The sequence below is a fragment of the Ctenopharyngodon idella genome, chromosome 11 (assembly GCF_019924925.1).
Source record: "Ctenopharyngodon idella isolate HZGC_01 chromosome 11, HZGC01, whole genome shotgun sequence".
Lineage (NCBI taxonomy): Eukaryota > Metazoa > Chordata > Actinopteri > Cypriniformes > Xenocyprididae > Ctenopharyngodon > Ctenopharyngodon idella.
In genome coordinates, this window is record NC_067230.1 from 21,819,918 (window position 1) to 21,847,189 (window position 27,272).

At 38.4% G+C, this 27,272-nt stretch overlaps 1 protein-coding gene across 1 annotated transcript; it reads right to left on the reverse strand.

The window, feature by feature from the left end:
• Positions 1-15,122: 15,122 nt before the first annotated feature.
• On the reverse strand, positions 15,123-26,447 carry wnt7aa (wingless-type MMTV integration site family, member 7Aa). Its single transcript, XM_051913177.1, has 4 exons — positions 25,404-26,447; positions 24,140-24,366; positions 20,317-20,588; positions 15,123-17,420 (listed from the first exon to the last, which is right to left on the reverse strand). Exons 1-4 carry the CDS (start codon positions 25,472-25,474, stop codon positions 16,941-16,943), a joined length of 1,050 nt encoding a protein of 349 aa, XP_051769137.1. The 5' UTR covers positions 25,475-26,447; the 3' UTR covers positions 15,123-16,940.
• Positions 26,448-27,272: the final 825 nt, after the last annotated feature.

A 27,272-nucleotide genomic window follows, 5' to 3' on the forward strand; every position in this document is an offset into this window, starting at 1 on the left:
TTATTTTGTTTTGTCAGGTGCATGCCAAATAACAATTAAGGGTGCATACCCTCTGAAGGACACTATATCTGTCAGCACTGCCGACGGAGGCATGGCATGTACATTAATTATCATGTTTACGCCTCCTAAGATCTTCCTATATGGCGTGTATTAAACTTTAGCTGATATCTTTTGATGTCCTAACATGTCTTTCAGTTCCTGTCTTGATTGCCTGCCTGACAGCATGCTTCCACCTGTTTAAAACAGCAGCAGCAACAAAACCTCTGTTTTCTTAACACATCAAAAGTGAATTCATAATTTGTTTATAGCTGTTCAGATTGTTTGAAATTCACATATAATAAGTGAATTCATAAGTTATTTATAACTGTTCATATTGTATGAAGTTAAACGCATTGATTTCAGCAGTTCCTCAGGAAAAGCATTATGGTGTTTGGGAAGGTTGAGGTTTTTAGAGACAAAGTTGAAGTTGCCTGCAGATGGCACTCTTGTCCCTGGACCTTTCAAGTTTCATAAGGATCTTGGGGACATGGGAAAGCAGATCATTAGGACATTAAGACATTTAGAAGTGACAGCCTAATTTTCTAACTGGCGCAGAAAAATGGGTGCACTGATGTTGATCTGTTACACTTGAAATGTTCCTTTGCTCTCCTCATCGAAAATAATGCTTGACTGACTTCCTCACAATCAAATCATTGGCAAAACTAGGAAATCATTCTCAAAGTAAGTACAGTGGTTTAAGTTTAAACTAATATTGATTCTAATAATTCTTTTCTCCTATAATTCTACTTGTATCTGCCTTAACATTCACTCTGGCTTTCTTTCTTTCTTTTATCTAGGTCAGATTAGACCACAGGATGATTTGGGGAGAGGCAACACAAAGTGTTCAACAAGTACGATTCACTACAACAGCTTAACTTCGAGAGCATATAGCAGTTTACGAAAACACACCCTCTTTTGCCCTGTAAAAAAAACAAACAAAAAAAACACCATGAATGATGGAACATGCTGTCTGCCAATTACTTTCAAGCGCCTGGTTTTAAGAAAACCAAGATCCATTTCTTTTCTTTTTTTTCAAAAGAATTCTGGTGTTAGGGGCAGTCCTTACAATTAATTTATTCACAAAGTTGATATTTAGAACATTTAGTTCAGAATGTGAACTGTGATGAAGAGCTCGGGAAAGTCGGATAAATAGAATCAGCTTCATTATAGATTCTGCACTGACAACGAGTCTTTAGACAACAGGTCACCATCGCTGGCCGCCTGCCATTGGGAATGATGGGAGTCTGACAGACACGGCAAGCTTTTGCTGTTTGGCTGCAAACACGTTTCTTCTCTCTTTCTTTCTCTGACTCACTCTCTCTCTCCCATACGGACGCATTCTCTCACCCTCACACGCCTCCTCTCACCCGTCTCAGTGTCAGGATTCAGGGGGAACTCTGCCGCTTTGACCTAATCCGCTTTTCCGCCCAGCTGTGAGGGAAAGTCACCTTTTGATTTGATCACATTTGAATGCAGAGAGGGCCGGAAAGAGGTGACTGTGTGCCACTTCTGGAGATGCTTGACGCAGGCCTGAATGGGAGCTGTTGTAGTTAGGGACAAAAATGTGACAGGCAGCTTTATCACGGTTACCAAGACTGACCGTCTGAAAATTATTGCCTCCTTTAAGCTGGGATGCATGCATTTAAAGGGGCCTAACCCAACAGAAGCGCACACGGATAGACACTGCTCTGCTGTTCAGCATCTTGATGGTGTTGGGACTCATTTATAAAATGCTGCGTAGAAATGGTCCTACATTTGATCTTGCAATAATTTCTCAACTATGCGTACATGTGATTCATAGAATGAGCGCACGCACAGGAAACGCGTCTATGCCTATCTTTCAGATGTGAAATCTATAAATCGCAAATTACCTTGAACTTGAATGGTTTCAGTTGTCCATGTTGTAAACGACGCCTCACTAATGTCATTTACAATTAAAAAGATCACCAGTCATCATCCAAATCCTTTAATGTGGAATGGCAAGCTGCAAGAATAGCTTAGATTTCCAAAAACCTGCAGTAATCTGACAAGGAAAAGTGCATACATCTGCTCAGACCCTGACGTGGCGCTAAGCACTTTTCCACGTCAAAGAGCGTTTTTTATAAACATGAGCATTGGCGTTGGATTTATGCGTACGCACACTCTAAGATCAAATCTGTGCGTATGCACGCTTTATAAATGAGGCCTCTTGGTGTCTCATATTATTGTGTACTTTAATGTTGCTTTTGGGAAGATAATGAACTCAAAGTGGCCAGTGACAAATTTTAGCAAGGCTTCAAGTTGATTATGTCAGTGTTTTGGAGTGGATCACTCATCCCATAGGACAATAGACCAATTATTTTCTAATTATGAAATAGTTCAGGAAATAAACATGAAATTCTGCTTAAAATCATGTGAGATTAAATTGCAAATTTAATATCCATAAACATAGTCACAAATTGTTTCATAGACATACATACAAACAATAAAGGGTAGCTGCACAATAGTTACCAAGCAAAGCATTGCTTAATTTGGAAATATGTTGATTCGTCTGCCAAAAGGCGTAATTGTATCAGCAGAGTGATGAGATCATGAGTTCATTTACACTTTGTTGAGTTGCAGATGTGAACGTTCAGTAGTTGAATTGGTCAGACAAATAACACCATGTCCCTTTTGGAACACACATTGTGATCTTGGAGACAGACTTTCTGTTATTAAAAGGGTGCAGTGTACCATATTACATGTACTTTCTCTGTTTCTGTCTGAATTCTGGTGCTTGTCATTTGCTGGTACTAAAGCCGTCAGTTACATTTACTTTTTGTTGTTATACAGCAGAATATTGCAATATCGGTTTTTCCAGATTAAATTTACAAAAATTATAAAACCTACCAACAAAAATGTCACATAAAAAAAAAAAAAAACACTTTAGTTATTTTAAAATTAATAATTTGCTCTTAAATATTATTTCAAAATAACTTCCACTCAACTGGAATATTCAGAAATTTTCAAAATCTCTTTGTGCAGTGCAGGTTTGTAAAGTTTTCAATAGTTGGTGGTTAAGTTCTTTAAAGATGAGGTTTTTCATTTTACATTGACTCATCAAAATGTTTGTGAAATGAACAATTGTATTTGTATTATATGGTAATAATTCATCAGACAGTATTCAAAACAAAAGTCAGTGCTGGTGACTTGCAGAATTAAAAGTGGTTGTTTAAAACCACATCATATTTTAGGGCAGTCCTACTGCCATCAACACCCTTACCATCATTTGGTAGTTGGGATGATAAATGGCTTTAATAAGTCTGTAGCTTCAGGATACACTACAAGAAAATGAAAGTAAAACAGATTATGTGTGTCCATGTTTTGGAGATTAACAAATAGTGTTTTTAATCATGCATAGACTAGCCCAAAGTCTTAGTATCAGACATGCAGAGGAAAGCATTATTTCTCATAATTATTTGGTTGTGCCACTGAAGTCATGTTCATAAAACAACAGCAGCAGGTGTTTCATAAACCCACTCAGGGTTTGACATTAACACCCAATGCGGGTTGAATTTTATATATAATATACATATATAATAAACATTTTTCAGTTGTAGCCTTTTAAAAAGTATGTGTGTAGTGTTGTCAAAAATGTTGTTTTTTTTTTGTCTGAAACACTTCCAATACTTATTTTCCACAGAATAGATAGGCTATACCAGCTGCGAGTTGACACACAAACCCGCCTCCCCTCACTCACTCTTTTCATTTGCTCTGGATGAATATTGTTAGTGTTACAGGGCTTGAATTTCGCTGTGCGGTTGCGCATAATTTTACTCATTCTCACTCAAAGTGCTTGCACATACAGCTGCTTCTCAGTCCTAAATTGAGTTCTTTTTCACTGCTTATTGCACTTAAAAAGTCAAATACACACAAAATAATGTCAAAATGCCGGTCTTGGTGAGTACTCACGTAAACACAGTTATGTTTTAAGTGAACAGTTAATGCATGTGTATAAGGTATAATGGATCAGTGTGTCAGGTCTTAAAGTGACAGCAGCCTAATATACCTGCTGCCAAATTATGAGATAATATTAAAAATATCAATATGGCAGTTTTCCCCATGGTATTGATGTCAACATTGTGGCCAGTGAAAATGCTGAGAGGCTAACTTTGGAAAACCACTAGCCACAGTGGCTGGTGAGCAAACAAGTTATTGTCAAGCCCTGAACCCACTTATGTTAGACCATTTCAGTACATGACCATTTTCCACACTCTTTCTGACACTTTTAAGACTTCTGTTTGTACACCACTTCTGCTGCGATTAACCTTTTAGCAAGGGAATTGTAATTTTGTAATTTGTTCATGATAAAAAAAAAATGGTATAAATATATAACTATTCTTATTATAATTTTGTAATAATAATTATTATAAGAATAATTTACTCACTGCTAGTATCAACTTCTAGATCCCCAAAAAAGTTCTTCTCTCACCTTACAAACAGGGTCACTGTGAATAGCTAACAGTTTTGTAGCCGTTCCTCCAGTAACTGGAGATCAATGTTCCTGAGGAGCTGCGAATTATTGTGGGTTTTGATCGCACAAGTATCGGCTGACAGTGCCATGCCACGTTTTATTTCAAAGAGCTCGCTGTGACAATGGCTTCTGGTAATAATAGTATACGTTTCCCCTCCTGGAGAGACTGAATGCTATCTCCCCACACCATCTCATTCCATCTAAGCCTCACACAAACCGCTGACATATCACACAAATACCTCCTTTATTAGCTGGCAGTGATTGTTTGCTGAATGGGAGAGTGGCCCCCAGGACCCTAGCAGACATTCCAGCACAGTGTTACACTTACATGACATAAGATGAAGGTATATCTCTGTGGAACAGGTCTGTACTGGCTGCTGCTGAGTTCTCTTGCTAGGATGTGGTCTGAACAGAGATGCTCACTACACTCATGAGGGAAAAACTGCTGGATATCCTTCTCTACTTAATTTTTTTGATCAGATTCCGCTCTATATGTTAAGATTAGCATAACAGTCAATGTAACAGGACAAACTAATGTATTTTAACCTGAAGATACATTATTTGATACAGCCATATTTGGTTCCACTTGATGCTCTTTGTCAGAAATGATGAGCAGAATGTCATCTTCCCCCACCATTTAATTCCACATTGGTCAGCCAGTGCAGGAAGAGTTATTTAATTAACATCTCTCTCCCTGTGTCTTCTTCTGACATCAGCACAGGCTGGCCAGCTGTGTTTTTCTGAAGAGAGAAGGACATGTACACAGTCTCCTTTGACCCAGCGCTGAACTGTGGAGGCAGCCAGTGGAGCTTCATGAAGCTTCTTTACTCAACTAACCTGAGCATGCAGAACTGACAAGGAAAATTGTAACATTATATGGGGCGTTCACACAGAACCCATTCTTAAACAGCAGAATGGAGCAGAATACAGGCACATCTTAAAAATCAGCATTTATGGTGTAAGATGCTGACAAAAAAAAGTAAGACGTGACCCAGCAGCCAAGACGTTTACATAGAAAAATAATTACAAATAGCAAAGCACAATGCATGAACTTTCCTGTAACCAGCAAAAGTTAAATGCAACAACAAAAACTGTTTATATATTATTTTTATATTGTATGTAGTTATATTGTACTATCTGAAGCACGAATACAAATCCAGGCCTCCTCCAAGTGGAGATTTGACTGTTCCAGCAAATGGTCAAATCGAAGGTTTCAGTCCAAATATCAACTTTCCATTCTTGAAGAAGCTTCAAGCTGTCCAAACAATGATAGTGGGGGACAGCAACAAGCAACATGAGGCAACCCTGGGAAAGGGGAATGCGCCACTTGGAATAGGGGTAGAGGGAAACAGTCTTATTTTCCTTTGCCTCAGAAATATGAACTTGCTTCCCACATCTGTTTGCTTAAACTTGCGCCATTGCCAGGTGCACAGATCTACCAGGCCAGGGCCATCATGATGACTTCATGCGGTACACAACATATCTTTTTAAGAAATCCATTAAGACTGATCGAGATTATGAGGTGGAATTACTTTTGGGGGGTGTTTAACTCTTTCTCCACCAGCGTTTTTTAAAAAAGTTGCCAGCCATCACCAGTATTTTTTAACATTTTCACAAAACTTTCATGGCCCCTGGAATATTTTGTTGTATGAACATCTGAACATGCAATATATCAAAAAATAAATTATAAAAAAGCAACATTTTAAACAAAAAGCTGAGAAAATTGACTTTTTTTTTTTTTTCAAAGACTACAACATGTGCATAAGCAATGCTTTTATCGCTTGTTTCTGCTTCTTTTTTACGTGTGTTTTGATCAGGAGATTCTGTACTCTTTCAGAAGATGCGTAATAGCGCCCACTACCGCATAACAGTGAAAATTTTGTAAATGGTGGGGAAGTGTTGTCTCAAGACTGACAGGGAATGGTGGGGAAAGAGTTAGGCATACTGTATAGTGCATGAAAACATAATTGTGTTTACTTTCAGTTAAGCAAACAAATCTGAGAAAATATAGGGTTTCACATATTTCACAGCTAAAAAGGTTCTGCCCGTTCATTGTGTCAGAGTACCTCAAGCTATCTCTAGTCTACACAGTTGTGCTTGTGCAACCTGAGCAACTGTAATTGTATTATAGCACTTCAAAACTGGGTCTGATCCCTTACACTCTCTTTCTTGTTGTGCCAAAGTTGTCAGAATATCAGACACACAGACAAGTTGAAAGGTCATTGCCAAGTGTGTCACCTATGCCAGAAATTCAGCTTGCCAGTATTGTTATTTCTTAAAAGAGCCGCTCATTTACCTGATATCCACCAAACAATGTTGGAGACCTTGTGCTACATTACATACATATATGCTGTCTGTATTCTCGTGTATGGCTGCGATAGTTTGAACGCAAAACGTTGCCACTCCTTGAAGACTCTCTTGGCATGCAGTTGAGCCAAACTCTTTTCCCTGAAGAATCTGCATCTTGTTGCTTGTTCAAACTTGTTTTCTGGAAGGAGCTTCAGTGAAACAGTACTCAGCTGGTGTTGCCAGTTGAAATTACTAAGCCACGTAGTCAAAGTCATTATGCTATTCACCTCGCTTCGCAGTGTCATAAAGGTGACCTCGTATTGAACTGGTAGATGGAAGGCAGTGGATTTTTTCACTGATCCAGAATCCTATTTGACAATCAATAAATGATCCAAGTGTCCTACATAAAATGGCAGCTTACTTGGAAAAAATGAAGAAGAAAAAAATTCTTCCACTAATGGAAAGAACATCCAAACAGTTTGAAGAGTCACAGAAGTATTATGCAACATTGGAATTTGTCATGTGTACTTGTTCTTGTTTCTCTGTAGACATGCATGATGAGACACATTTCAAGCCAGTCTGAGTTGATGATGCGTTAAGTTCTCAATAAGCCTCGCTCCAAGGTTTTCTTTGTCTTAGTGAGCAAACACTGCAATCATAAGCATCTTAAGGGATTAAAGGTAGAGACGTTCTTTTGGAAAACATCATTAGTGAATTGTCATCCATAAATTGTATAACTTAAGTTATAAAGTAATACAATGCAAAATATCGAGTCCCTGTAGTCACCAAAGTCTAGTCATTACTGTACTATGAAATATGACTAGTCGGAGTTCAGACATATTGAACAGGTAAGCCCCAGAGCCAGGTAGGTCACATAACTCAAAGAGGAAAACATTGCTCATGTTTCCTGAGCGCTCTTAAATCTCTGGGGTGTGGTGGTGCTGGGGAGTGGGGGGTGAACCAAAAAGAGGGCAGCAAAAGTCCCTTGAAACCCTCTGGGCCCAGAAAGTCTTGGCTTGCTGTACTTATACAGGACTCGGTCTGGTGCCTTTGGCGTTGAAATCAAACACTTGGCCTTGAACTATAGGGTGAACTGTGGGTGATTCTTAAATTGCAATTACTGCATGAATTTGTTGAGGAATAATTAGGCTTTTTGCTTTGGGGCTTCTCATCTCAAAGTATCATGCTATAAAATGATGAATACTGGTTGGAAAACTTGAATGAATCATGTACTATTTGGAATAAGCCAAGGAATGTTAGTCTGTAATGAGTACTTTTCGAAAGCAATGTACCTTATAAGCAAACATCCACAAAAACTTGAAGTACAGTAGTGGGGGTATGAATGTGTATAATGAAGTGCTTTTGTCACTGTATATCTTTTGCGGCTGACTCAATTGTTTTAACTTAAGTGATGCAGAGTTTATCTGTCATCAAACGGTTCAAAATACAGGCTTGCCATGGTTTGCTCTGTCACTGCAGTGCTAATGTTTTTATTTCTTCTTTCAAGGAGACCATCAGAGATGATCGACTGCATTCCTTTCACTAACTGTGCTCTTGTGGAGGTGATGAAAAATAACAAATTAATAATTCTAATGCCGTGATGGCATATTTGACCAGTAACGCAAAGCTGTCATCCTAAACTATTTCATGCTTCGTTTTTTTTTAATATAAATTCCGCATTCTTTTTCTCACATGTGCATTCACAGACACTAGCAATAATTTTGTAATACTTATTTAGACTTATTGAAAGGTTAGTTCACTCAAAAATAAAAATTCTGTCATTAATTACTCACCCTCCTGTCGTTCCACACCCGTAAGACCTTCGTTCATCTTCAGAACAGCAATTAAGATATTTTTGATCAAATCCGATGGCTCAGTGAGGCCTGCATTGACAGCAAGTTAATTTACACTTTCAAACGCCCAGAAAGCTACTAAAAATATATTTAAAACAGTTCATGTGACTACAGTGGTTCAACCTTAATGTTATGAAGTGACAAGAATACTTTTTGTGTGCCAAAAAAACAAAATAACCACTTTATTCAACAATATCTAGTGATGGGCGATTTCAAAACACTGCTTCATGAAGCTTCGAAGCTTTACGAATCTTTTGTTCTTCAGTAGTTCGGAGTGCCAAAGTCACGTGATTTCAGTGAATGAGGCTTCATTTTGGCAGTGTGATACGTGCTCCGATCCACTGATTCGAAACTAAAGATTCATAAAGCTTTGAAGCTTCATGAAGCAGTGTTTTGAAATTGCCCTTCACTAGATATTGTTAAATAAAGTTATTTTGGGTTTTTTTTTTTGGCGCACAAAAAGTATTCTCGTCACTTCATAACATTAAGGTTGAACCACTGTAGTCACATGAACTGTTTTAAATATAACTTAAATATAACTTCTGGGCATTAGAAAGTGTAAATTAACTTGCTGTCAATGCAGGCCTCACTGAGCCATCGGATTTTATAAAAAATATTTTAATTTGTGTTCCAAAGATGAACAAAGGTCTTACAGGTTTGGAACGACATGAGGGTGAGTAGTTAATGACAGAATTTTTATTTTTTGGTGAACTATCCCTATGTTTACACCACAACTAGTATGACTTTGATAATAATCTACTTGATTGTTATCTCAAATCTTATTTCCAAACATTAAAAAAGGAAAACATCACAACCTCCCATTTATCTAATAATTTCATATACCACAAGTAGCAATAAAATACTTTCAGATCTTATAAGCGTGTAGATTAAAGTGATTCACAGAAACCCTAATAAAAGCAACCAACATCCTCCTCTGTTTAGAACTTGAGGCACGGAAAGAGCAAATGTACACTTATCCCTGTGCTTTAGGCCACGGACATGGCTGCTTTACCGCCATAATCCTGCTATTATTTCTGTTCCTTTCTCTGAAAATTACAGTTTTCACCGCATTAAGTTGGAACTGCTCCCGTGCTGATGTATTCACAGCCTTCCCATTTGTTTGGCCTGCAGTGCTCAGGTCGTCTTTGACTGGAGTCATTAACACATTCTTTACACATCTAAAGGGATGAAGCGAAGAAGCGCACTTCAGTCTTTTAATGTACAAAAACCTACCTCCACCTGGGCTGCGCGCTTTAAATATCTCTCCAATATTGTTCCTCTATATTCCACAAATTGGGTTGAGTTACAAGCTGGCACAGGTCTGGGAAGACATTATACATGGAGTGTAATTTTAGACACATGCCACACATGATGAGGAGAGGCCAGCAGGGAGGGAGATCTGTAATTAAGAACAGTTTGATGGCATTTCCTATGGCAACATGAGAGATCAGCTTCATTGTAAAGCCTCGCGGGACCTCCTGTGTCGTACGCTACAACTGTCAGCAACAAAACTCACAACCATTGGAATGTGTCTTAAGTGAAAGTCCAAATCCCCTCTACCACCCAGCCCAACCTCCAAATAAACACAAACCAACACACACACGCAATAAAGAGATTATGTTGTTTTTAAAAACTTGTAATTTTGATGCTAGAATATGGTTTGGCAATTCCTCAACACATTTTCTCTTCAGTTTTAGTACCCTTCTGATGTTATCTATCTTAAAAGAAATAGTTTGCTCAAAAAAATTAAAAATGAAAGTCATACTGAGGTTCATTTCCTAAAAGCATTGTTAGCCAACTATTGTTGCAAGTTCTATTGTTAACAACATAGTTCAAAGAGTTGGTGTTTTCCTAAACCATAGTTCCAACAAACATTCACGAACAGCATTAGAAAGTTATGCAGTTGGAACTACAGCTTTCTTGCTAGTATGATGTGGATTAAATTAGATCATGCTTTTGAGCAAAATAAGCAAGCTAACATGCTGTGCAATCTATATCTTTCTTTCTATATATATATATAGAAATATTTTGGAAGAGTGCATGTCTTTCCGTCCTTTAGTACCCCAGGGAAACCACGGAGTGAAGCTGCTCTGGAATCAAACATCTGGAAAAGAAACAAAATAATGGAGAACAAAAATAACAAAGTAGTTCTTAGATGCCATGTCTAATTTTATATATATATAAAAAATATATATATTTATATACAAGCCAGTCCTGTGGCATAATACAATTTTTCTTTTTTCCATGATCACAAGCTCAACTATAAGCTTCTGTTATTATACCAAACATCTCAACATGTTGTTGTTCTGCATGCTCATGTTGTTGTCCATGGAGGTGAGATATACAGATTGTAGCCATTTTTCGTGACATGTAAATAGAACGCATACAAAGGACCGTGATACTCCAGCACACATATGTAAATAAAGTCATATTATGTGTGAGGAGCTTGAGCTTGATCTTGAGCTACATGTTTGCAGTTCTCTTTTCTGAGGAAGTCAGCAGTAAGACCGCTTAATCCTTTTTCAAAATACTGAGTTCCCTTTGTCCCTCAGGCTCCGATACAAGACATAATTTGAGTAGACTTTTCTATATGTTCTTTTGTCAAGCTCTTCTTGAGATGAAAGGCTATATGACACCTTAATACTGTTTTTTCTTTTTCTAATTACTATAGAAATGCATGGTTGTGCACCTGTTGAGCAACCATAGATGTTTCCTATACTCAGTTTTGTGGTGTGCACAAAGAAAAAAATCAAAGAATCCTAATGCATAGTGTCAGATCTGTGATAACCACATCAACAGGATTAGAGTCACTGTAGGATTAGTTGTTTGGCCATGCATTATATACCAGAAGGCCATACGTAAGACATTGTTGATCAAGTACTAAATAGAAATTAAGAATCATTACAGCTTCACCCTTCAATGACTGTAAGCGGTTTATATTATCATGGAATCACTTTGCATGATTTGCTTCTCAAAACTTCAGTCTTCATTCATTGTAACTGCATGAATTAGAAAGACAAGCAGAGCAGGGCCGTAACCACCATAGGCATTGAGAGGAATGAGCCCCCCCCCCCCCCCCCCAAATAATTGTCCCCCCTACCCAATATTTGATATTTCCTAATCCTGCTCTCTATTACGCACCACTCTGTTTGTTGTTAGAATGACAGACAGTTTAAAAAGTTACAGTTACGTCTGCCTCAACGGTCTAAGGGCCTTATTTATAAAGCGTGCGTACGCACAGATTTGATCTTAGAGTGTGCGTATGCTTAAATCCACAGCAACACCCATATTTATAAAAACAGTCTTTGACGTGGAAAAGTGCTTAAAGCCACGTCAGGGTCTGAGCAGACGTACACACTTTTCATTGTCAGAATACTGCAGGTTTTTGGAAATCTAAGCTATTCTTGCAGCTCGCTAAGGATTTGGACGTTGACTCTTGATCTTTTATATGTAAATGACATTAATTAGGTGTTGTTTACAATGCGGGGAACTGAAACTATTCAGCTGCGTGCAAGTTCAAGATCATTTGCGATTTATAGATTTCACATCTGAAAGAGAGTACGCACATCTGAGAAATGATCGTAAGATCAAATTTAGGACAGTTTCTGCACAACATTTTATAAATGAGGCCCAAGCTGTGCTCACGATGTCAAAATGATGGCCAATCAGATCAAAGAAGGCGGGGCTTACTATTTAATGAAGATGAGTGTGAATTGCAACGCGTCGCTTTAGCTTTCACAGTGAAGAGTGTGTGCGTGTTAAGATATAAGTAGCTTAACATTTGATATTTGACAACTGTTTTACAATGGATATGTTTAACGACCCACAGTAACGTAGAGTGATGCAAACTACTCAACTTTTTTATGGAATTTCTCCTTTTTGAATTGAAAATATGCTATTATTTAGGCAAAATTATGTCATTCATAACTGAATGTAATGAGACAAGTGACGTTTTACATTTTTGACATATTTGACATATAAACAAGAGTGATGTGCATATTTTTAAATAAAATATTATTTGCAAAGAGTTTAAATGGACTACTTAACAAATACAATTAGACCTAGAACTTCTTTTACTTCTTATTTCTTCTTCATTAATTATTTAATTTCTCCCCAATGTTCAAGACATGGTTACGGCCTTGCAGAGTATTCAAATTTTTAGTTTTTGTATGAATCATTTAATCAATAATTTCATGCAGTTTATTCCACTTAAACAGGTGTTTGTAATGTGCTACAGAGTTGAACTCTTGGCACTCACACAGTCATAAATGAAAGGGATGCCACTGGCAAATTACAAGTGTGCCAGTGGAACATTTAATGTCTCCGTGAGCCCTCTGAGAACAATTAACAATGTTTGTTGTCTGATTTATGTTTGATATCCGAGGAGTGGAAGTCATAAGTTCTTTGAAAGTTCATCCTCAACAATACCTGTGTGCTTGAGCTGTAACATTTTTTTTAAAGAAAGGTTATAGCTTTATGCATGACTTAAGTATTTTATTAGTTTAGGGGGAGTAATGGCAGTTTTCAGACTTGTTCCATCTTGTGAAAAGTGGGCAGTCATTTATTTAGGAACAGTAAAGGAATGACACTCACGTACTTAGTAACCTACACTGAATTAACAGCTTATCTCACCCCAAAGTACAATTAGTCACCTCAATGAAGTCACCAATGTTTCCCACATATCCTAAAATGGTTTAAATATTAGATAGCACAATGGTCATCATGACGTTTGAAGTTGATTTAGTGACCAGGCCTGGAAATTTCTTGAGGACACTGCCAGACTTCTGTGGCCTGGTCCCGGCAAAGCTCCAGCAGTAGCTTCACATAGATGAGCTGGCAGCTATAAATCAAAGGCTTCTGTTGAATTCCAGGTGTGCACAGGTGCGCCCACAGTGGCCCGTAAAGCGCATGTTAGCTGGGGAAGACTCTGTTCACAACCATCACACTGCTAGACAGGCGTTGACATTAAACGATGAATGGTTTGGCAGTGAAACAGCGCAGTTTATAGGAAAACATTGCGGGAATCTTAATTAGACTTTCAATGATAGCCTTTTGGCATTAACAGTTGCTGGCAGACAGCATGATATTAAACCCAAGAACAGCAGTCAACGTGAGGGTGAAGTGCATAAATGAGCAATGTTCTGCCATCATGCCGAACACCTGGCTGGCGGTTTAAGTTAACTTACACTTTCTTGCAATGCACTCTTACAGGTGGCTAACATGCTCAACTGCAGCACGAATGCATTACATAGTTACAAGTGATGCTGGAAGGTAATATTTTGATCCCCGCACATCTGAAATTAAGCAGCCATGATAATATAATGTGGGGAGACACATTGGCATGATGACAAGACAAAGCAACTCTGAGACGAACATTTTCACAGAGAGTTTCTGTTAACTAAATGGCTTCATTGTGAAGGGAAAGTGAAGGCGTAATGAACGGAGGCTACTAGATGTGGAATTTGTCTCCCCTTAATTGTTCTTCTAACACTTCTTGTCTCCTCCATCTACAAGTGTTAAGCTCTCCAACGTCATGCCATTCAGAATGTGGAAAAGAATCAGGAGCCTAAGCCAAAGAGAGTAACATCCAAAAAGGTTTTTCAAAACCACACAATATTGTGATTCAGCTCATGGTGACTGGGTGTCGATGTTACTTTAACCAAGGCTGTTTGGCCAGCTGCCTTTTCACGCTGCTGCCTATTGATGAGTTTTCATCTGATTCTCAAAGGAGCGTTTTGTGGTGATTATTCAAGGGGTGATACTAAGATCTTTTCTAACTTTTGGATTGAAATTCCTCTTGACATCATCCTTCACAATGGCAAAGCCTCTCTTTTTGCCATCCCCTTTGCCTTTAGAGGGAACAAAATAAATAGCATCCAAAAGTTAGCTGGATTTTGCATAGTTAACATTTCGCTAATGGGCAGGCCTGCTTCTCAGGGAGACTGGACAGCATTTTTGGGGGCCACAATGGTGTTGTTGTGGTGACGGCGCTGGGAAGTGAATGAAGCAGATGTCAGAGTAATCCATCACCCCTCTTCTCCTTCCCCCCTTCCCCTCTCTATCTGCCCATTGCTGAGACCCCCTCCTCACTGCTACTCATCAATTAAAGCCTTACACCAGCCCTACCATTAACATGCGAGTACTTTCGTTAGCTTCCTCCCTGCCCTGCGGTCATCCATGTAGTAAAAACTGTCAAAACCAGTAGTCAACCATAACTTAACAGCAATGGATGTTTTGCCACTTGTTACCGCTTTACTAATTTGAGGGACTGTCAACCTAGTGATGACTCTATTTTGACAAGATGTAAGGCTGAACAATGATATGGGCAATTTAAAATAGCGGGCCATTTAGTTTGTCAGGTTTATAAAATCTATTTAAGTTTATCCCATAAAATAAATAAAAAATGCCTTGGAAATATTGTGACCTTCTTGGAAGAAAACAAAAACTGGTGCAAGCCAAGGAAACATTTATTAACACTGTTCAAAACATAACGCACAACATTTTTTAATCATTTATGATGACACAATCATGAAGTACAATCAATTTGGCAAAACATCTGTTCAAATCACTGATTTTGTAAAATAATTACATCAAGGCCGTCCTGTTTTTAGACTCTTGACATGCTCAAATTCAGATGTTCTTTGGTAAAAACCCTCAGTCGTGAATTTTTCTCAGTACCAGAGAGTTTTGTCCCAGGATTATTTCACTAGTTTCCCTTACTGATCCCACATCCAGGACCTTTGTCATGAAAATGCTACTTGAATGTTTGAACACCAGTATGATCGTCTCGTAATATGCAAAAACACCACTATGAGTGATACTTCATTGAGATGTAGTTTACATAAATTGATCAATCTCAAGCTGGTACCATGACACAATCACACCGTTTCTAGCTTATCTCTCTAATTTCTGTCCATTTAAAGGACATTGGTAGTGGGTTTTTCCTTTACACAAAATAAATAAAATACTCATATAAAAATAATCTCTTACAAAATATATGTCAACACAGGGACAATCTGTCTGAACAACCACATTTGCTCACAACACACAAAATACTACTAGTATTAACTACCGTTGCGGAACAGAACAAAACTAGCAGCAAAAAGTGTTATATTACCTATAATATATAACATTAATAGAATTGGTTATCTGATCTCAACATTCCACATCAGTAGCAGGCAGGGCATCTGCATTGAGGCTGTTCCATTCCTAAGTGAATTAAGTACTGATTCTCTTTCTCTGCCAACAGAGCAAATATTAGCCAAAAGCGAGGGGAGCTTGTGGCCTCATTAGCATAAAGCTTTGTGTCAGTTGAGGTCATAAAGTTTAAGTCTAAGTGGGTAGAATTTAGTTCCCATGTAAATACGCTTATTTTGAATGGGCTATTCCAATTTGGATCACAAATGTTCTTGTGAACCAATGTTAAAAAAGAATGACACTACTTGTTTATTCGCTTTGGAAGGAATGAGCCTTCAAACATGATGCACAATTCCAGTGTGTATTTGTACATAGGAATATATGTGCAAGGGTTGACACTGAAGGAGAGGGGGAAATGGAAGCACAAAGACTCACAATGATACATTAAAGACAGTAGAGTCTCCGCTTTCAGAGACTAGTAATTACACCTAGAGTGCAGCGCACTTGTTTTTGTATCGTGCATCGTCGTTCCATCCCTAAGCTAAAGCACATGATGTACAGTGTAAAAGTTAGTCCGTTTTTTTCTATGCAAAACACACAACATCAAAACAGGAGAAGAGCTAAATCTAAGCTAGTAAACACAATGAGAAAAATCAGTAGTTTCCTTATTAAATAAATTAACATTAGCCATTTTCTCTAAATTAAAAGTTAAATATCATCGTTGTGTCCATGTACAGTTTTTAATGTTGTAAGATTTGTAATGTCAATCCCTCAGGCCAAAAGTGCCTTCCGTACTATCTACGGAGCAGAACACCCTCAATCACACCCCACATCTTTCTCACGGTCCACAGATCAAGCCTTTGCCGGCTACTTCGCTCTGTTGCTCAGTACTGGAACAGAAAGGTCTCTACTGGTACCAACACGAAGCCTTCAGCAGAGCTCTGGAGCAAAGCTGCATGCATTGCATGCAATTATGCCGTCTAGACTCCACCAAACCCACGTTTTCCAGTGCAAATGGCTCTTTCCTCTCAATACCTGGAATCCATAGCAGTGGTCATCCAGTTGCGACACTTGTAGACCTTCTACCACACAAGTCACAGGTGTGCATCAATACCCCAGCAATAAATATTTCACTTGCACGTGTACACTTCTGTCCGTTCACTGCAGGTGTTGCACTTGACGTAGCAACACCAAAGAAACTTGCAGTTGCACTGCCACACACGTGAGTACTGGTGTGTGTTATATCCTCGGCCGCAGCACATGAGGTCGCAGCCATTGGCTTGCTGCGCAGTCTTGTTGCAGATCCTGCCCTGGGTTCCCATGCTACCCGTCACAGGATCTGCCTCACAATAGTTGGGCGACTTCTCAATGTACACCAAATCCGTCTCCATGGGCTTCCGGTACGAGTAAGGCTTTTTAACCTTCAGGAAGGTAGGTCTCTTGTTCCGACTGGCTCGGACAGGTTCCACATGCACGGCGTGGTTATACTTCTCCTTAAGGATGTAACCCAGCTGCCGGAACTTTGGGAGAGTGGTCCAGCAAGTCTTGGTGGTGCAGGATCCAGATACACCATGACATTTACACTCTAAACGCATGTTCTTTTCCAAGATCTAAGGTGGGAGGAAAAATAAACAAGTCAATACCTTTGGGATTATTTCAGCACCTAGGTTCCTTTAAAAGGAATAGTTCACTATCAAATAAAAATTTCATGATAATTTACTCACCCCCATGTCATCCAAGATGTCCATGTCCTTCTTTCTTCAGTCGAAAAAGAAATTAAGGTTTTTAATGAAAACATTCCAGGATTATTCTCCTTATAGTGGACTTCAATGGTCTCCAAACAGTTGAAGGTCAAAATTACAGTTTTAGTGCAGCTTTAAACGATACTAGACGAGGAATAAGGGTCTTATCTAGCGAAACGATCAGTCATTTTCTAAAAAAAAAATCAAAATGTACATGCTTTATAGGCACAAATGATCGCATCACAAGTGCTTCCACCAGAACGCGATTCCGTATTCTTCAAAAAGCTCACGCTAAATGTCCTACGCCTTCCCTATTCAACTTTTGGAAAAAACGGAACTGGCGCCGCGTTCGTTACGTAAGTTGAATAGGGAAGGCGTAGGACATTCAGTGTAAGTGGAAGCACTTGTGATGCGATCATTTGTGCCTATAAAGCATGTACATTTTGATTTTTTTTAGAAAATGACCGATCGTTTCGCTAGATAAGACTCTTATTCCTCGTCTGGTATCGTTTAAAGCCCTTTGAAGCTGCACTGAAACTGTAATTTTGACCTTCAACCGTTTGGAGACCATTGAAGTCCACTATAAGGAGAATAATCCTGGAATGTTTTCATCAAAAACCTTAATTTCTTTTCGACTGAAGAAAGAAGGACATGGACATCTTGGATGACATGGGGGTGAGTAAATTATCAGGAAATTTATATTTCAAAGTGACTATTCCTTTAAGAATCTTAGCCTAAGGTAATTATGAAACTAGACTGTTCGATGACTCATTGTTGATTTAGTTTGTCTGACTGGTGACAAATTCGAAGTGTGCAATCATCCGTTACAAAAGATAGAATTACTGATGCTAAGCGGACAAATGTATGAGGAAGGAAAAGATCTTATTTATGAACAGGTATGTGGTAGTTTTGGTCATTAACCACGGTTTAAACATTTTGCATATATTCACATCATCTAATATAAGACATATTCCAGCAAACCACAATCTGTATAGACCATATACAATACAGTAGGGATTAGTAAAATCACCCTCCATGGCATACAGTTGGGTATTTAAAGCACATTTCTGGGAACAGGTTGAGACAAAGGCTTTTTTTAACATTCCGATTTGAAGAATGCAAGGATTGTTAAACTTGCAGTGCTAGACTACCTCATTCCTCTCGTTCTGTAGAAAGGGCCTGCAAAACACAGCTTGTGTTCACAGGCTTTCTGACTACTTGTAGGAAGCTGTTTCATTTGTGTACACAACACACGCCACAAATTGTTGCAAGGGGCAAACTATCAGAGGTTGTCTGTAGGAGTCTCTTGTCTTGTATAAGCAATAGAGCGGAATCTGCACAGGATATGATATAAACACTGACTGAACGATGATCGCAGAGTTCCTACAACAATCAGCCTGTGTGTAGTGTACACAGATAAAGCTCAGGAATCAGGTTTCAGGTGCCTGTGTGCTTCCCCTTGTTATACCTACACATGTCAAGCCCCACAGGTAAAAACACAACATTTTGAGCAGCAGTGTGACCGAGGGAGGCTGAGATCTTTTCCTGACCTGTAGTTATTTTTCATGTAAACAAATGCTAAACATTAATGCATTGCACATACCCTAGCAGTGCAGCAAAAAATCGCACAGAAAAAACATAGGTTAGCTCAGAATAGATGAATGGGCAAACGTAAGCAGAACTCAGTGAAGCAGAGTGCCTGTTTAGATATGAAAGATATCCGAGAGGTCTGATTGGCATCAGTGGATTGCCTGTTCGAGGCGGCGTAATCTTTGGTGTGGTCGGTTAATGTGTCTTTTCTCTCCCTTTCTTTCTCTTCCTTTCACTCTTTTTCACTTTTACTGTGGGTGGGAGAGGCTTTACCTTGCTTTTTAATTATTTTTTTCTCTCTCTCAGACTTTCTGGAGTCTTTTTGGCAATTGTCTGCAATCTAGGATGCATATCAGGCTTAGTGTGCTCATGCTGCTGATTCCTGATAAACAGCAAGTCTCCGGAAAAGTTTACAAAGGAAAGATCCATGTGTTTTAAGAGAGGCCACACCCCTTGTGTTTTCACTGAGGGACTGTATTGCGGTCCATTAACCAATCAAAATAATGGGCGTGGCATGTCGATGCCACAACCCTACTTTCATTGAGAACTGCTCAATGAAAAGTAGAAAACTGCATCTGAGCTGAGCTCACAATGCATTTGTGAATTGACAAGCACTGGAGTGAATGTACTTGGTATAAGGAGAGCCTTGGTGCATGTGAGGCAACAGATACCAGAACATTTTTTAATGATAAAACATTACACAAGGTTACTGGTCAGGCTTCGGGGTTTAAAGCCCCAAAAGAAGCTCTGTCCAGAGTGCTGAAACATCACACTCTCCAGATTGGCACTGAATGATAAAAAGCTTATGAAGGTCAGTCAAACTGCCTGGGCATTCTGGGTATGCCTTTTGACGTTATATTTTCAATTACACACCAAATCTTTTTGACTTACGTGAGTGTAAAATCCCCAGTTTCTTGAATGTCTCACCAGCTTAACCTCTCTAGTGAATCACATCTCCTTTACGATTTCTGAATCACTTAAAAGGCACAATTACAGTTTTGCCATAATCACAAATAGCTGGTCATGTGCGTGCCAAAACTGAAGTTGCATTGCTATTCCTAGCTATTGCTAATCTACAACCCACTCCTAATCAGAGCAATATAGCCTAGTAGGACTTACAAGGATGTAAACTAAACAATGTCTTTATGCACGTCTTATAGATTGTGCCACATACCTTGCGTCCCACTTCATTGTTATGGAGGTTCATGAGTGTCCTGGCGTTCTGCTTGATCTCCCGTGCGTCTACGAAGACCTTTGAGAAGCTCAGACCGTAGTGAATATCAGCCGAGCATCCTCCCCACTTCCAGCCTTCCTCCTGGTTGTAGAAGCCCTGCTTCTCCTTGTCACAGCCACAGCCGCTCAGCGTACCTTGCGTGCAGGCCGCCGTGATGGCATGGGCGACCCCGGCAGCGATGATGGCGTAGGTGAAGGCTGCCTCCTTACTGCCTGGAACCAAAAGAACATTCTATGTCAATATAGCTGACAAGAAGATCCAGTTATAGGCAGTTTTAAACCCCCCCTACATACCTGACATATCTTGACACTCAAAGCAATAATGAAATGTGTTAGTTGAGTCAAGTGTAGTTCATTTATCATACACCCTTCACACTGATTAACAGAATGGCCTCGGGAAGATGGTGTGGTAGGCCTATAAAAAAATGATCTAGAGTCCAACATAGGCAAAACAAACACGGATCACATATCTGTGATTACTCAACACACAAATAATTGTCCTTCAGTTGTCATAGAGAGGAAACAGAAAGACAAATAACTGTTTGCACACAGATGAGCAAGGAAGGAACAGTCCATCTCTTTAATAAGCACAAACGACAAGGGTTTATTTCAGAGACAATAGAATGGTAGAGATAGAGGGTATGTGTTTAGACTCTAGCCTGGCCACTGTCCCAGCTTCCGTCAGAACGAGGGATCCACCCTGTGGAGATGAACTCCTCAGGCATGCAGTGCCTCCCTGGCCAGAGCACTGCTATAATTGATTGCCACTGTTAAACAGGGCACTTCCAGGTTAACATTGTATTTCATTTGTAAGGACAAAGATAAGTCTGAAAATTCTACAAAGAGTTATTTCAAGGACTTTTTTTGTAAGGTGACAGCAAGCTAAGAACGTTTAAGTGAACTATTAACCAAATTTCAATTTTGCAAACGGACACTTCCACCATTTCTTTTTCTTCTTTCTCATTATTATTTTAATATTTTCTTTGGCAGTGTTTTAATGCTGCCAACAAAGCACTGGAATACATTTAAAATTTGAAAAACCCCTTAGAAAAAAAAAAAAAAAAAATTAAGATGCATTTACTGTTGCTCACTTATGTTAACATTCCCGGAAATGTACATATCCTTTTCTGGATTAATGAGTCATCATGTATTGACTGTCCTAAGAATCATTTACACACCTGGAACCGAAGAAACACCTAAAAAGTTATCCTCTTTAGGCCTCATAAAGAGTGATGTCATGAGTTATTACAATTAATATCTTTGCTATCTTTTAATCATTTCATGGCAAGAAGTGAAAAAAACACACAAATATGTCAGACTGTTAACAGACCGGCTCAGCAATTCAGGAATTTTCACCTTCAAGCGATCAAGAAACTTCAGTGGTTTCCTGAAACTCACTAACATTGGTATGTGTTGACCTGCTGATGATAAACATCTTGGAACTCTGCCCATGCAATTTAACAAAGGCCAGTTTGGGGCATCAATTATGTGGAGATTTTTATGAGTTGTTTGGGCTTGTCGCCAGGGGAGAAGGGATGTATCCTGAGGAAAGAAAAATGAAGACTGATGCGAAATCTTAAAATTCTCATCAATACTAGTGTATTCCTCCTTGTCTTTGTATATCACTTGAGCTTTGTTTACTCAAATCAAGATATTCTGAACACAAACACAGCTGATAAGACACCCATAAAACATGTGTGTTATGACATGAGTGTCATTTATTTTCAAAAGAAATCTGAAGCAGTGGCATCGCATGATTCTGTGCGAGACGTCTCTTGCCAAAACTGTAAATGCAAGAGGTTAATTTATAAACCTCATACAATGTACTTGTCTGGACTTGAGGCATTAATGCTGTTGGAGGAAAACTATTTTTGAGCATACCAGAGGGTGGTTAAGTCAGAGAAGATTTAGGAGGGTTGCGCTCAAGCAACATAAAGTAACACAAGCACAAAGATGGTACGCCTTTCGCATATCTGTCCAACTGCTGATTTCCAGCAAGCTATATTTCAATCGCAACTTCATTCATATATACGATAAAAAGGTGAACGGGTCCACCGGTACTGGAGAAGGCAAAATGTGCACCTAAAAGAGGAATCTATGGCCGTGTGTGCCAAATGTGGACATTGGTACCAGGCCCTGAAAGTTATTGCACATTACTCAACTTTTTTTTTTTTTTTTTTTTGAGTACGCAAGCCCCTCCCCAAAGGATTAACTACCTCTTTTCATCTCCTAGCTTCTGCTACTATGAGCATGACTGGTCATACACCCACTGAAACCAATCATATTTGAACGGTTGTCCGCTATATTTAATCCTCCCTATATTGACCGTAGACAAAAAGAGTCTGGGTAAATAAAGCAGTTGGGCCGTTTCAGAAATGGAGACCACGGTTTGTCACTCTAGGTCAGCGTCACCTCTGAAGCGCTTAGATGAGAGGGCACACAACACAAGACCTAAAGCAGCTGTCCAAGCAGACAGCATTAAATAATATAATCAGCACCCACAACAAATCCAGGTTGCCATTCAAGTGTAAACGGCTGAGTGTGTGCAGCTCCAGAATGAGATGGAAAGAGACGAAAACCTGTGCTTTTTTTTTTTCTCTGGAGGCGCTTGTCTTTGATGCAAAGGGATAAAATACAGCTTCACCTTCAGCGATAGATACAAGTCTCTACAGATCTAAGCTTTTCCCCTGGGCCTCAACCACACCATCGCAACACTGACTAGGATCCTAAGAGCACGCAGCAAAAGGAAAGAGAAGAAATTATATTAAATATTATCTTGGAGTTTATTTCCGATATTTGAGCACTGAAATTCCCTTCAGCTATCTTCCACAGGAAGAAACACGCAATAATGCAAACTCCTCTTTGCTAGCAGCCAACGAGGGTTTGAAACTAAAGCAAAGTCCTTCACGCCACCATTCATCAAAGTGTCGTAGGCTCAATAGCACTGAAGGACCCCTTAACAGGCCAAAGTTTGCCTTAGGAAAATGGATAACATTACCCCCAAGTGAAAAACTCGCTTAATTACTTTTGCTTTGTCTCTCTAAGGTGACATATTGTTAAATTTCTTCACAATACTGTACTTTCTTTTGGTCCTACCATTCAACCACTGTAACTTATACCCGTGGTAAAGTGAAAACCCTGACTGCCAAATCATTAAAATCTACAGATAAGACAGGACGACTAGAAAAAGAATTCTTTTGAGAGGGTGGACTGTTGAGAGGGCTATAAATCCAACCGCGTTGGCACTTGCTCCATGAATGCAGCTGAAACCTACCTGACATTGTTAGTGTGGCTTGTGAGACACTAAATGTTAGTCTGACATCCAATGACAAATCATTTTTAAATGAGATGTCAAAGTGACGGAAACAGGACACAATATAGTGTCATTCCAGGAGCCAAGTCGATCCAAAATTTGTCCAGTCTCTTTTTATGAAGAAAACATATATTTGTAATAATAAAGAAGTATTAAACGTGTTCTAGCAGGTGTATAAGAGTGACCTGTGATTTCACCATTAAATATCACAAAGACTGTCAATCTTTCAGCAAAACTAAATTCTTAAGGTTTCCTCATCCACACTTTTAGCCTAAAAACAGCTTCATTTGGGATTTGACACTCTTGAGGGCTTAAAAGGAAGTGAATTGGTCAAATAACATTCTTTGTGCTCTTCGTTTTTGCCTGCAATAGGAGGCCGCTAGTTTAAAAATATCAACACTTCATTTTTTGAATACTGTAACAATATAAATGTAATAATTTGGTAACATACCCACTTTCAACTCTTTTCCAAAGACAGTTCTTTCCCCGAGGGCCGAGCAGTTCCACCTTCCATTTTTGAATTGAAACTGACACTCATTGATTCCCATTTGTGCTCCTTCTCCAATGACAATGATAGCGTCAGGCCGGCTTTGACAGATAGTCCTTTGACGAGGGGCCAAACCAGGAATTTTGTTACAGATAATACTTGCTCCCAACGCAACCACGGAGGAAAAGCCCCTGTAAAGTTTAGAAATAAGGGTTTATATTTATACAGAAAAATATTAGGAATCATCGGGCATGACTAAAAGATAATACACAGTATACCACGACATGGATGGTAACAAAACTGAGCACTAAAGCACTTTGGGAGACAATTAAACTATCATATGGATGTTATTATTTGAGTATTATAACTCATAGCATCGTTAAATATTATTCTATAGGGAAAAGAAAAGAGATCATTTCATGGGACACAGGCCTATATGGGACAATGACATGTTTGAGATGATAAAAAGCAGAAATCTTTTTAAAATCTTAGTTCCAAGTTCTTAAAAATGTCATTTTTACTCATGTTGGTTTCATGCATTTTCTACAAAAATCAAGTAGTAAATCCATCAAGTAAATTACTTTCTTGGCACCTTGAAACACGAGTCTACACTTTTATTTAAAAAAAAAATAAATAAAAAAAAAAATATAGGCCTATTTGTCAAAAAATAGTCATCAATATGAAGTTTTCAAAGGGTTACTCCACTGGACATTAACAAAAACATTCATAAAAAGGTCAAAGTTTAATAATCTTGACACAACCAGGGTGTTCTAAAAGGTTTTTTTTTTTTTTTTCTCATGGCAACAACATAGTTTAACTTTTGGTTAGGGCACACTGACTTGACAAAAGTTTTTCCAAATATAAATGTGTCAAATATGGATTTTTTTTTTTTTTTTTTTTTTTCAAAAAAACAAAAACAAAAAAAAAAACACTAAATTTAAAAAAAAAAAATGTTCATCATACAACAATTTTTGTAATAATTTAATAAATACGGACAATAAACGTCATTGAGATATTTCAGATACATAACAAAAAAGTTCCACTGTTCATGTTTCATTGACTATACATTTACAAAAACTTTATGAAATTCAAGTGTCATGGCAGTGAACGGACAATGTGCTCTCAATAAAATTCTCATCAATATTATATGGATTTCTGCATAAATGTGGCAGTACGAAATACTTTGCAGGTTAAAACAGGTAAACAAATTCTATTTGACCCTACTTACCCAATCTTCAAATATATAATCCCCAAACAGAGGAAAATGTGAAAAATCCAGCGGCGTGTTTTCCTGCTCATGTTCAGCCTGTACTTTGTTAATAGACTGTGAAGGGATAGTAGTCTCCTAACCGGTGGACAAGAGGTTTTATCACAAGCAAAGCAAGTCCTTGGAGGGATGCAAAACTCCGAGAGAACTTGACGTGAACACCTGAGCTGATATCCTTCGGGACGCGTGGAGATGAATGTTATTCTGCATATGTACGACTTCTGAATCAATTTTACGCGTCTCGATTTACTAGAACAGAATACCCGCTCTTACATTCACAGCACCCTTTCCAGCAGATCCTTTATCTGTTAAATCTATCAGGATGTGTTCTGAAGGAAATTAAACTTTCCGATATTCCTTTTACACGTCTGTGCGCTCCTGAAGCCGAGTAGCAGGTTGATAACGCGACTAATGACTTCAAAACACACCGCAAACACGCGCGTTCAACCAAACAACACAAGTATGCATTGAAGTAGGCTACAGTACGTATTGAGGTAAAAATCTGATTTGAGATACGACAACCAGTAATAAGCGATAGATGTGTCACTTGGATTTATATATATATATCGCGCTATAATACCATAATAACCAATCTGAGTAAGAAAGGAATATTCTCTATGCGCTTCTTGGCGAAGATCATATCGCAGTAACTCCAGCTTCTTAAACAGAGCTTTTATCTATTTTCCTGCACCCGTTTGCTCCTCCCATGAGAAAAGAAAACTTGTTCGACTTTAGATTTCCCCCTCACCCACCTCAAGCCCTTAATTGAGAGGTGAGAGATGTGTTCATCTATCCACCTTCCACAAAAAAAAAAAAAAAAGAAAAAAAAAAAATCAAAGAACCATCCGCGTGACCAAGAACAGTACAACAAATATTAAATAATGAAACAGACTTTTAAACTACTTAAAACTTCTGTGTTCTTTAATGAAAGGTTAATTCATCCCAATTCAATGAATAACAATAGATGCAAAGTTAGATTGAATGGAAATTTAGATTAAGTGTTCATAACTGAACAGTCATTCCAAGAAAAGGGTCCCTTAAAATTTGCGTAAGCAGTGACTTTAACAATTAAAAGCTCATATTACCTTTCCACATCAACAAATCCAGTTTTCATAATCTCTTTAAAATAAAGAACAAATCAATAAATTTGAAATAATAAATAATAATAATAATAATAATAATAATATAAAAACCGAACTCTTTTAAAGTTTCTCTTTTTATCAAATTGTCTTATTTTGTTTGGTTTGCAAGACACGATCTGAAAGTCAACCCTGTTAACATGATTTTTGATAGGAAACAAAAACAACTGATTTGATATTGAAAACTGGATTTTTGTAGATATGCATCAATTATCTTCCTAATAGCACAAGGTTAGTAGTGGCTAAATGAACTGTCGACCCTGTTACGTAAGGCTATATCCCAACATATATAAACAAGTTTAGCTTGAGAAAGTCCGGTGTAATTTAGAAATACATCAAGAGTTTGTCTGACCAATGAAAAAAAAAAAAAAAAAAAAAAAAAAAAAAAGGCACGCATTTTGTGAAATGGACCAGAAAATACAAATAAAAGTGCTTGATTATTTGTAAATGCAAATGAGTTGTCTATTTTATTTTATTTAACATCGACACAATTCACATTCTTTGTAAATTACTAGATTTATTAAATCCATGGAGCGTTGATGTTTGAGCAACAAACTTTTAAAATCTAAGTCCAAATATGACGCGCGCGCGCGCGCGCGCACACACACACACACACACACACACACGACCCATTATTAAGCAGTTCATAATTTCACATAAGTGACCTGCTACTGGAACATTTTCCAAAGTT

Bases quoted from the DNA above. Each gene is read 5' to 3' on its own strand.
- wnt7aa (XM_051913177.1), bottom strand. From the start codon at position 25,474: ATGAGCAGGAAAACACGCCGCTGGATTTTTCACATTTTCCTCTGTTTG. The intron at 20,589-24,139 runs GTATGTTACCAA...TTTTGGTTCCAG, and splicing joins TGGAAAAGAGTTGAAAGTGG to GCAGTAAGGAGGCAGCCTTC. The intron at 17,421-20,316 runs GTATGTGGCACA...CTCCCACCTTAG, and splicing joins ACAATGAAGTGGGACGCAAG to ATCTTGGAAAAGAACATGCG.